The sequence below is a fragment of the Hypanus sabinus genome, chromosome 2, assembly GCF_030144855.1.
Source record: "Hypanus sabinus isolate sHypSab1 chromosome 2, sHypSab1.hap1, whole genome shotgun sequence".
In the NCBI taxonomy this organism is placed as follows: Eukaryota; Metazoa; Chordata; class Chondrichthyes; order Myliobatiformes; family Dasyatidae; genus Hypanus; species Hypanus sabinus.
The window spans coordinates 110,227,345-110,239,354 of NC_082707.1; the positions used below are offsets into that span (position 1 = coordinate 110,227,345).

Sequence of the window (12,010 nt, forward strand, 5' to 3'; positions counted from 1 at the left end):
GTGAACCTCCTTTAAACCCTCTCCAAAATTAGAACATCCTCCCTTAGATACAGGACCCAAAACTGCTCACAATACTCCAAGTGAGCCTTCACCACAACATTACATCCTTGCTTTTATAATCCAGTCCTTTCATAATCCAGAAAAGAATGCTAACATCACATTTGACTTTCTCAGCACTGACTCAAACTACAATTTAACCTTTCAGGAATTCTATATAAGGACTCCTGAGTCCCTTTATACTTCAGATTTTTTAATTTTCTCTCCATTGAGAAAATAGTCTACCCTTTTATTTCTTCTACCAAAGTGCACAACCATACACTTCCTGACACTGTATTTCATCTGCCACTTTGCCCATTCTCCTGATCTGTCTAAATCCTTCTGTAACCTCTCTATTTCCTCAAAACTACCTGCCCCTCACCTATCTTTGTATTGCCTGCAAACTTGGCCACAAAGCCATCAATTATGTCATCCAGGTCACTGACATATAGCGTTGAAAGAATTAGTCTCAACACAAACCCCTTTGGAACACTGACAGCCAATCAGAAAAGGCTCCCACTTTGCCTCCTGCCAGTCAGCCAATGTTCTATCCAGGCTAGTATCTTTTCTGTAATACAGCCGGTTCTAACTTGTCTGGCACTTTGCCAAAGGCCTTCTGAAACTCCAGGTACACAGCACCTACCAATTCTTCTTTGTCAACCCTGCTTGTTATTTCTTCAGAGGATTCCAACAGATCTGTCAGGCAAAAAAATTTTCCCTCAAAAAAAACATGCTTAGTTCAGCCTATTTTATCATGCATCTCCAAGTACCTTGAAACCACATCCTTAACAATCGGCTCCAACATCTTCCCAACCACTGAGGTCAGACTAATTGGTTATAATTTCCTTTCTTCTGCCTCTCTCCCTTCTTGAAGAGTGAAATGACATTCACAATTTTCCAGTCCCCTGGAACCATGCCAGAATCAATTGATTCTTGAAAGATCACTACTAATGTCTCCACAATTTCATCAGCAACCTCTTTCAGAACCCTGGGCTGCATAGCATCTGATCCAGATGACTTGCCTACCTTTAGACCTTTCAGTTCTCCAACAGCCTTCTTCTTGGTAAAGGCAACTTCACACACTTCTGCCCGCTGACACATTCAAACTTCCGGCATACTGCTAGTGTCTTCCACAGTGAAGGCTAATGTAAGATACTTATTCAGTTGGTCTGCAATTACCTCACCCCCATTACCTCTTCATATTCTTTTTCCAGCAGTCTTATATCTACTCTCATCTCTCTTTTACACTTAATGTATCTGAAAAAACTTTTGGTATCCTCTAATTTTATTGGCTAGCTTACCTTAGTATTCCATCTTATCCTTCTTAATGACTTTTTTTTTAATCGCTCACTGTTCATTTTTAAAAGCTTTCCAATCCTCTAACTTCCCACATATTTATACACTATTATATGCCCTCTCATAGGCTCTTATGTTGGTTTTGACTTCTCTTGTCAGCCATGGTTGTTTCATCCTGTCTTTGGAATACTTCTTCCTCTTTCAGATGTATATATCCTGCATCTTCGGTATTGCTCCCTGTAATTTCAGCCATTGCTGCTCTGCCGTCATCTCTGCCAGTGTTTTTTTTCCAATTATTCTTGGCCAGTTTCTCTTTCAAGCTTCTGTAATTTCCTTTATTCCACTGTAATACTCATACATCTGACTTTAGCTTCTTTTCAAATTGCAGAGTGAATTTTATCATATTGTGATCACTTGCCTTTAAGGTTTCTTTACTTTAAGCTCTCTAATTAATTCTGGTTTATTGTACAACACCCAATACAGAATAGCTGATCCCTTAGTGAGCTCAACCATGAGCTGCTATAGAAAGTCAACTCACAGGCTTTCTACAAATTCCACCCCCCCCCCCCTTGGATCCCAGCACCAACCTGATTTTCCCAATCTACCTGCATAATGAAATCCCCCCTGACTATCATAACACTGCCGTTTTGGCATGTATTTTGTATTTCCTGTTGTAATTTGTAGATCACATCTTTACTACTGTTTGGGGGTCTATATACAACTCCTATTAAGGTCTTTTTACCCTTGCAGTTCATCTATCCACAACAATTCAACACCTTCTGATCCCATGTTACTTCTTTCTTATGATTTGATCTCATTTTTTAACCAACAGAGTCATGTCACTCCCTCCGCCTACCTGAGTATCCTTTCAATACAATGCGTATCCTTGGACATTAAGCTCTCAGCTATGATCTTCTTTCAGCCACGATTCAGTGATACCCATGATGTCATACATGTCAATCTGTAACTGCTGCAAGATCATCCAGCTTATTGCATACACTGTGCACATTCAAGTATAACCTCTTCAGTCCTGTATTCACACTTTCCAATTCTGTCAGATTTTTATGTTGCAACTCATTCTGTTCAGTGCAATTTTGCCGTCATCAGGTTCTCCTTGCTAACAGTCTCACTACACACACCTTCTGTTTGTAAACTACCTCATCCTCAGCACTATCACTTTGGTCCCCATTCCCCTGCCAAATTAGCTTAAACTTTCCGAACAGCTCCAGCAAACCTGCCTGCAAGGATATTGGTCCCCTGTGGCTTCAGGTGTAACCCATCCCTTTTGTACAGATCATAACTTCCCCAGAAGAGATCCCTATGATCTATAAATCAGAACACCTGCCCCCTGCACCAGTTCGTCAACCATATATATCAATGATTTGCATGACAGGATTGATGGCTTTGAGGCAAAGTTTGAGGACAATTAGGTACAAAGACAGGAATCAGGAAGTCTGTAGAAGGACTTGGACAGATTCGGAGAATGGGCAAAGAAGTGGCAGGTGGAATATAACATAGGGAAGAGTCTGGTCATGCATTTTGGTAGAAGGAATAAAAGCATAGAAATTTCTAAACAACTCAAGGTGCAAATTGATTTGGGAGTCCTTGTACAGGATTCCCTAAAGGTTAAATTGAAGGTTATGCCAATGGTAAAGAAGACAAATGTAATGTTTGCATTGATTTTGAGAGGACTGAAATATAAAAGCAAGGATGTAATGTTGAAGGTTTATAAAGGCATTGGTCAGACCACACTTGTGAGCATTGTAAGCAATTTTGGGTCCCTTATCTAAGAAAAGATGTGCTGGCATTGGAGAGGGTCTAGAGGAGGTTCACAAGAATGATTCTGAGAACTGAAGATATATTCTGAGGAGCATATGAGGAGCATTCATTGGCTCTGGAGCTGTACCTGCTGGAGCTTGGAGGGGTGTGGGGGAGGGGATCTCATTGAAACCTATCAAATATTGAATGACATAATTAGCGTGCATATGGAGAGGTTGTAGGAGACATCTCGAACCAGATAACACAGCCTCAGAATCGAAGGATGTCCATTTGGAACAGAAGTGAAGAGGAATTTCTTTAGCCAGAGGGTAGTGAATCTGTGGAATTCATTGCCATAGAAGTCTGTGCAGGCTAAGACATTGGGTATATTTAAAGCAAAGATTGATAGGTTCTGATTAGTCAGGATGGGGAGAAGGAAGGCGAATCGGTTTGAGAGGGATAATAAATTAGCCATGATGGAATGACACAGCAGACTCAATGGGTCAAATGGCCTAATTCTAGTGCTATGTCTTATGGTCTTATTGTCAAAGGATGCAAGTTTTTAAAAAGGTGACTGAACGTAGATAGCTATTTTAAATAAAGACTTACATTATTGTGGTGCTTGCAACATATTAACTCATCATGGAGTTCTTCACGAGAAAGTTTTAATTCAGAAGCAGGTAAAGCATTGTTGCCATGGGTGGAATGATTAAAGTAGAAGAGTAGTTAAAATTGGAGGAACCCAAAGATCAGAGGTTTCCAGGATAAAGTGAGAAAGGCCCTGCTCTGATGAAAGTTACAATTATTACTAAGCAATGCAGTGGTTTAATTATTGGGTTTTGGGGTTTTGAGCTTTTGATCTGCCCCCCCAACATCAACCAGGCACGGATGAAGAGCGCGCTTGGAAGTGGTCTGTCACTGGATCAAACTCAGGGACTTCTGTTTTCGAGCCCAGCGCTGAAACATATGTTCTTAAATGTTTTATATGCATGGAAAGGTAAAATATATACTACATACTAAGACTAACGTTTGACTAACTAACACTAAATAATAACACTAAATAAATACCTGTTCCAACTTACATAGTAAGAGAACTTCCGATTTTTTTCAATTCCGATCCACAGTAACCTACACACATCCTCCCGTATACTTTAAATCATCTCTAGATTATTTATAATACCTAATACAACGTAAATGCTATGTAAACTAGTTGTTACACTGTATTGCTTAGGGAATAATGACAAGAAAAAATGTCCATACATGCTCGAACAACATGTGCTGGGAGAGCACTTCTGGGTTTTCTGGATTTGCGGTTGGTTGAATTCGTGCATGCGGAACTCGCAGATAAGGAGGGCCGACTGTAATAGTAATTTTCTGAACGTAACTAATGTCACTTCCTGGGGGTGCACATATATTCAACAGAGTAACTGAATTTCTGTCTATATTCCCCCTTACCAGAATATATCTGCCCTCTTGATCTCCCATTTCAAATACTTTTTCAAAATTTACCAAACTAAATTTTCACTTGTCAAGGTCCTGCTCATTTCCTCAATCCCTATCCTGCTGAACCATCATGAACTGTGCAATGTCAACCAATGTCAATGGTGCTTGAGTTCATTTAACTACGTCAAGTTTATTCTGTTATTCTTTGTGCTGCAGATCAACTGTACTCCAAATCCTCAGATCATCCAACAATATTGGGTGAACCCACCTATATAACCAAGAATTTTTATTTGTTTGCAGCAGTCGTTCAGAACAAGCTTGCTTGACTAAATAATGCATCCCACAATTGTGGTAAATAAGAAGGAAATATTAGATTCAGCATTCAACTATTATTTAATTGAAGTCCCTTGCAGTATTATGTTCACGTGAACTGCAAAGAGCAGTTGAACCTGTGATTGAACTGCTACTCTATGATGTTTGCCCATTTCTCCTGGAGCTAAACTATTATAATATTTAACCTCAACAACTTTACTGATGCTGGCTACCACAATGTATAATATAAAACTACAAGCTTCAAATGGCATCCTTAAATAGAAATTTAAACCTGAATTACCTTCATTGCTGTTGGTTTGTTTTTTCTTTTTTTTCTGCTCTTCCTCAGCCTTTAATAAATAGACAAATAATGAAGCTTAGTACTGGAATATCGAATTAACAATTTTTATATCTCTCAATAATAAAATTTGTAGGTCCTGGAGGCCCAATCAGATTAAATTTTGGCAGCCTTTGTCAGGCTGGAAAGGTCCATTGGAATAGTTTGTGATTTTAAACATCTTAATTGTGATTGTTCAGTTAATCGTTCGAAAGCCAAAGAGTGAAGAATCTGTGGAATTCGTTGCCACAGTCAGCTGTGGAGGCCAAGTGTCTATTTAAGGCACAGGTAGATAGATTCTTGATTGGTCAAGGCATGAAGTGATACCAAAGGTAAGGCAGGAGATTGGGGCTGAGAGGAAAATGGATCAGCCATGATGAAATAGTGGAGCAGACTCAGTGGGCCAAATGGCCTAATTCTGCTCCTAATCTTACGGCCTTATGGAAAGGTTTGCTTTCAATTAAGACTAACATACTGAGCAAGAAATTGCAACTCCTTTCTGAGCATATTGAATGTTGACAATTATGACAATAAGTCACAATTGTGTAACATCAGGAGGTGGAAACAATACAAGGTGCATCTAATAACCTTAACATACATGGGCAGTACATCAAAGCACAGTGGTGCAGAAGTTAAATTCACCATTTTACAGATTGATCTTGGCCTTGGGGACTGTTAATGCAATGTTTGTACATTTCCTTGGCGTTTCAGTTTCATTCACTATCTCAAAGGCGCTACCATGCTAATTACTATGATTTAATGTGACTGTAAATTACCCAAGGCAGTTTGAGGAGCAGAGAGCTAAACGGAGAGCACAGCAGACAGCAATTCCACGACGCCCTACACATGCAGCAACTGTGGCAGAGCCTGCAATTCCAGGATCGGCCACGAGAGCCACAGTCAATGCTGCTCAATGAACCAGTGACTACCAGAGGCGCAGTACCCATGGTCAACCACGACCGACGAAGGCCACATAAATTACCCCAATAATTAAGTAGCAACAAATTCAAAGGGGAATCGATGGCAAGTTTGACAGAATTAGTCACAGGGTTACAGAGATATGAGAGGAATGGAGCTGAGACATTCTATGGGGTTGTTAATGGCATTAGTTAACTTTATAAAATCAAATATTATATGGCAGGGTAGAGATTAGGAGACGATAGCTCCAAATGGCAACTCCCTTGCTTGCATCTTTGGAAACAGCTCTATTTCTATCTTTACTACCTCTACTTTTCTCTTTCAGGGTTATTTTGAAGACGCTGACCTGGAGTAACACGCTGACTTCGGTTCTTTGTGGGAATGGGACCCACTCTCGGGGTCTCACGACTGGCCACAATTCGACATACCAAGGACACGGCCTAGAGGACTAGCATGCCTTCAGGGTTCTAGAAATTTTGTGGTTCGGAGGCAGGCAACTTGAAGATGATGCCTCCACAGGAAATCGGTGTGTTGTGGGAGACGGAAGTTTGAAAGCAGCAAGCTGGCTGCTGGCTGTGTGCCCAGAGATCCAAGTTCTTTGGGCACAGAGCTAGGAAAAAGTGACACAACAGAATTTTAACATCGTAGATCAGCGAGTTGTTTGTTTTGTCTCCCCTCTTGCTGTGAAACGGGGACACCTCTTTTTCCCTTATTAGGGAGAGAGAGAGAGCCTGTAGTATGTTGAATTACTGGGCGAACGAGTAGTCCTTGGGGTTCTGCAAGTCTGTGACATTACTGATGCTTTGCTGCACACTTGAGTGCTTGGTGGGGGGCGCCGATGCTTTTTTGCTGGTGGGGGAGGAGGATCATTGTTTTGCTGCTGCTTATGCAGGGGAGGGGGGGAGCTGGGGAGGGGCTTTGTGTTTCTAACATTTAACAGTCTTTGGGACACCACTCTGCTTTTGTGGATGGTTGCGAAGAAAGAAGTTCAAGATGTATATTGTATACATTTCTCTGACATTAAATAGAACTTTGAAATCTCTAAGATAAAGAAACTTAGTAAAAACAAATGCTTTCACAAATGTACAAATTTATTCAAAGAATCGTACATTTATTCATCATTCCTGTTTCAGAAAGGTCCATTTACTTCATTAATCTTCCCTTGTAAAGAACTCTTTACTGCTTTCACCACTCTTTTGGATATAATGCGACATTCTTAGGTCAACTTGCTGATATTCTTTGCCATTATCTTTATTCTAATATACTTACTTAAACTGTACTTTGGCTAAATTAATTAATCCTTTATTCATGGACAGTTATGAAAACTTGAGTTCACTCAATTAGAATACTTAAATTATCCAATGGAATACTGGTAACAATTTTTAACCTTCAAGAAAACTATAACCAAAGAGAACTTACCTTCGTTTGTTGTGACTTGTAGTAATGGTAGAAAAACAGATTGAAGTGCTTCAGACATTCTGGCTTCAGCTCATAAACACCATGCCCAGTTAACCCTGGTTTTCTAGAGAGAACATAGCAGTCATGAAGCTCTTTCTGTGGAGTGTGTGTACAGTCCTCCAATACCCATAACAGTTACAAGCACTTTAAGGATGCAAATGTGAGTTGACTCTGCTTTTGGGAATTCTGAGCAGAAATTGATTCCAATCAGTCACCTCAGCAAAGATCACTTTGTAAAGCTGAAACTTTGTAGATCCAATCTGACATGCTGGAGAAGATTTAAAAAATCTATAAAGGTCAACTACATTGTGTTTTAGTGATAGGAAGGAACTTTCTCAAACTTGAGCTCAAATTTGCATTGAAAGCAATAGAACAGCTCCATATAAATTTCTAGCCTATGGATTATAACAAACAGTTGGAAGCTGGTTGATGAGATGCACCCACAGCATAATTACTCTGAAAGGAACTGTCTTTGGTGACCTTTCTTCTATTGATCAAGAACATATCTTAATGAGGGAGTTAAAAGTCCTAAAGTATGTGGAAGCAACATTTTAGAGTACCTATGAATGAAAATATTTCTAATTTTCCAAAAAGAAAATGACTTTTAACTGAGAAAATTTAATTCTTCAATAACTAAAACAGCACATTAGACCAAAACAATTAGTCTTTGCTCAAATAATTATACTAGTATATTGTACGGAAGTTTAGACTTACTTAAATGTAGCAACTTGATGTATAACTTTTTCCAGACCAGTTTCATTGTTCTCCTGTAAAAACATTTTGAACACAGAAATGGCATTTTTGGATGCTTCCCCCAAAAGGTGGTTGATAATTACATTTTCACGATGATGATAATTTACATCACTCACAGAATTTTAAATTGTACCTAATATTCTCCCAAAACAGTGTCATCACACAGGACAGTAGCCGATACAAAAAACATATAGATTGGAGATACAGTCATATCAAAATGGCTTACATTTCTACCCTAATACACAAAACGCTAGAGGAACTCATCAGGTCAAACAATATCTATGAATGAAAATGGACAGTCAACTTTTTGGGCTGAAACCCTTCATCAGGACTCTAACAAATTCCTATTTCCTTCATTAAAGCAGCCGGCAATGAGTAACATTGGCACCGATTTACATCCAAAGCCAAAAAAAAACACCAAACATAACAGGTATTAAGTACAATAATAAACTGGAATTTTAATTCAGGGTGCAATTAAAATTGCAACAGATTTGTCAGGTGAGATTTCCCCTTCAGGAAACAATGACTTTGACCTACTTCATTATGTGCCACCAAGAAATCTGAAACATCATTGTTTATCATGGATTTCCAACCACTGAGGTTAGGCTAAGTGGCCTATATTTTTTCTTCTGCCTGCCTCCCTCACCTCTTAAAGAGTGGAGTAACATTTGCAAGGGACCGTTCCAGAATCTGGTGGTTCTTGAAAGATAACTACTAATGTCTCCTGCAATCTCTTCAGCTACCTCTTTCAGAACCCTGGGGTGTAGTCCGATCTTTTAGCTTCATAACTGCACTCACTGCCTCGACACTCACGAATATCTGGCATATTGCTAGTGTCTTCCAGTGAAAACTGACACAAAATTCTTAAGTTCATCCACCAAGTCTTTGTTCCCCCATTACTACCTCTGATGGTGTCACACTTCATTATCACGTGTGGTAAGTGTGCCTGACGAGGGTCACCAGTTGAAAATAAAACAGCTCATAAGCCATAAAAGCATGTTAATGCAAGGGGTTTTATTTAATGCTAAAAAGAGCAAAACCTGCCCAAAAGTTCAGAAAATGTTTACAGACAAATGAAAACAAACATGTCAACAAATACACTCAAAGACTTCTATAGTTGCACCATGGAGAGCATTCTGACAGGCTGTATCACTGTCTGGTAAGGAGGGGCTACTTACTGCACAGGACCAAAAGAAGCTGCAGAAGGTTGTAAATCTAGTCAGCTCCATCTTGGGCATTAGCCTACAAAGTATCCAGGACATCTTTAGGGAGCGGTGTCTCAGAAAGGCAGTGTCCATTATTAAGGTCCTCCAGCACCCAGGGCATGCCCTTTTTTCACTGTTACCATCAGGTAGGAGGTATAGAAGCCTGAAGGCACACACTCAGCAATTCAAGAACAGCTTCTTGCCCTCTGTCATCTGATTCTTAAATGGACTTTGAATCTTTGGACACTACCTACTTTTTAAAAAATATACACTATTTTTGTTTCTGCACTTTTTTAGTAATCAATATACGTAATTGATTTACTTGTTTATTTATTACTGTTATTTTTTTCTCTGTTAGATTATGTATTGCATTGAACTGCTGCTGCTGACTTAATAACTGTCACAACACATGCCGGTTATAATAAACCTGATTCTGATTTTGATGTACAAAATTTACAAATATACTTTTTCCATGACACACTTCGTTGTTAACTTTCAAATATAACTATTCACCATCAACAGCTCTCAGCAAAGCCAAACTAAGTGTTTAAATTTGCCTGCATAGGGTGTAGTACATTGGCTCCCACTAACATTATTTTAGGACACCCCAAACTGTCCCTTGGGTCTTTTGGGATCGTTCTGTTGTCTACAAACCGATGTAACAGTGTGTGAAAATAAACGAAGCTGTTTGGAATGTCTGTGAATCTTCATTTTTAATTTTTTTTGTAATTTATTTTTTTATTGAAGTTCATCAAACAAACATTTCCATAAGATGTATTTCAGACATTGTACATATATATTATATAATCATATATATCACAAAATCTCCACAAAGTATTTATCTGGGGTATACACTTACAGAAAAGAGTGGAAAGAAAAAACAAGCAAAAGGAAAGAACTATGTACAAGTAGGGAGTGATTTTTTTTTTACAACAGATTCATTGATTTGTGAGAATAAAATCAGGCCTATGAGGCATTATGTAGTTAAACCATTTTTCCCAGCATGAATCAATTTGTTCCAGCTTATGATTAACAGATGCTGTTATCTTCTCCAGTTTGTAAATGTCCATTGTAATTTCCATCCATACATTTAAAGTTGGACTCTCCTGTGATAACCATTTCCTAGTAAGTCTTTTTACCAGCCACCAACAGTATCTTCATTAACTATTTATCTCTTTTCAACCATTCTTGACGTATATATCCAAAATATATGGTCTTACTTTCCAAGGGTATTTCACATTTAAAGATGTCTTGTAGGGCATAGCATATCCTCCTCCAATAGTTCTTGATAACAGGGCAGTCCCAAAAAATATGATAATGATCTGCATTTTGATTTCCACAATTTCTCCAGCAAACAGGGAGGTTACTATCATAATGGGATTTCTGAGAGGGTGTAATAAAATATCTTATCAAGTTTTTCCATCCAAATTCCCTCCATTTCTGTGAATTGGTACACTTCCATTGATATCTCCATATTGTTGTCCTTTCTTCCTCAGATATAATTATCCCTCTTTCATTATGTTGCAAAGAACTGTTATTCCTTTAGCTGTCCAGTCCTTAAATCTAGCATCCAATTTATTTGGTGTATGAATTATAAACCAGCACATTAACTGAAGGGATTGTTTTTATTAACCAAGCTAGTGATTGTTTTACTGTTGGGGTGTGTAAATGGTGAACTCCCAAGAACTGCAGAATAGGAGGGCAAACTGTGTGAACTACGGGAGAAACTGGACCAGGGATAGAACAAGGAGGACTGACTAACCGGGCAAAGGGGCAAGGTTAGCGGGAGAATTAGCAATGTCAAACCTGTTCTGTTTAAGATGGCTTTGTGGCCATGTGTGCAGACAACATGAAGATATCTGGAGGGACAGGCAATGTTGAGGAAGTAGTGAGTCTACAGAAGGACTTAAAATAGATTAGGAGAATGGGCAAAGCAGTGGCAGATGGAATATAGTGTAGAGAAGTGTATAGTCATACACTTCGGTAGAAGAAATAAAGGCATAGACAATTTTCAAAATGAGGAAAAATTTCAAAAAAAAAATCAGGGGTGCAAAGGGACTTGGGTGTCCTTGTGCAGGATTCCCTGAAAGTTAACTTGCAGGTTGGGTCAGTACTGGGGAAGGAAAATGCAATGCTAGCATTCATTTCAAGAGGACTAGAATATGAAAGCAAGCTTTATAAGGCACTGGTAAGGCCTCACGCAGTATTGTGAGCAATTTTGGGCCCCTTATCTAAAACAAGATGTGTTGGCATTGGAGAGGGTCTAGAGGAGGTTCACAATCATTCTGCAAATAAGAGAGTAAATGCATGAAAAGCATTTGATGGCTCTAAGCATGTACTTGGAGTTTAGAAAAATGAAGGGAGATCTCATCGAAACCTACTGAATATTGAAAGGCTTAGATGGAGTGGATGTTGAGAAGCTGTCTCCTATATTGGGGAAGACTAGGACCAGAGAGCACAGATTCAGAATAAAGGGACCCCATTTAGACCAGTG

At 39.0% G+C, this 12,010-nt stretch overlaps 1 protein-coding gene across 3 annotated transcripts in view; it reads right to left on the minus strand.

The window, feature by feature from the left end:
* ubr1 (ubiquitin protein ligase E3 component n-recognin 1) overlaps positions 1-12,010 on the minus strand; it is a 302,958-nt gene that overhangs the window by 137,505 nt on the left and 153,443 nt on the right. For all 3 annotated transcript variants that reach the window (XM_059951970.1, XM_059951981.1, XM_059951990.1), the window contains 3 exons: positions 8,273-8,325; positions 7,520-7,622; positions 5,147-5,195 (listed from right to left, as the gene is read on the minus strand). In XM_059951970.1, the coding sequence (XP_059807953.1) occupies positions 5,147-5,195; positions 7,520-7,622; positions 8,273-8,325 (205 nt within the window). The remainder of the gene's footprint in view (positions 1-5,146; positions 5,196-7,519; positions 7,623-8,272; positions 8,326-12,010) is intronic.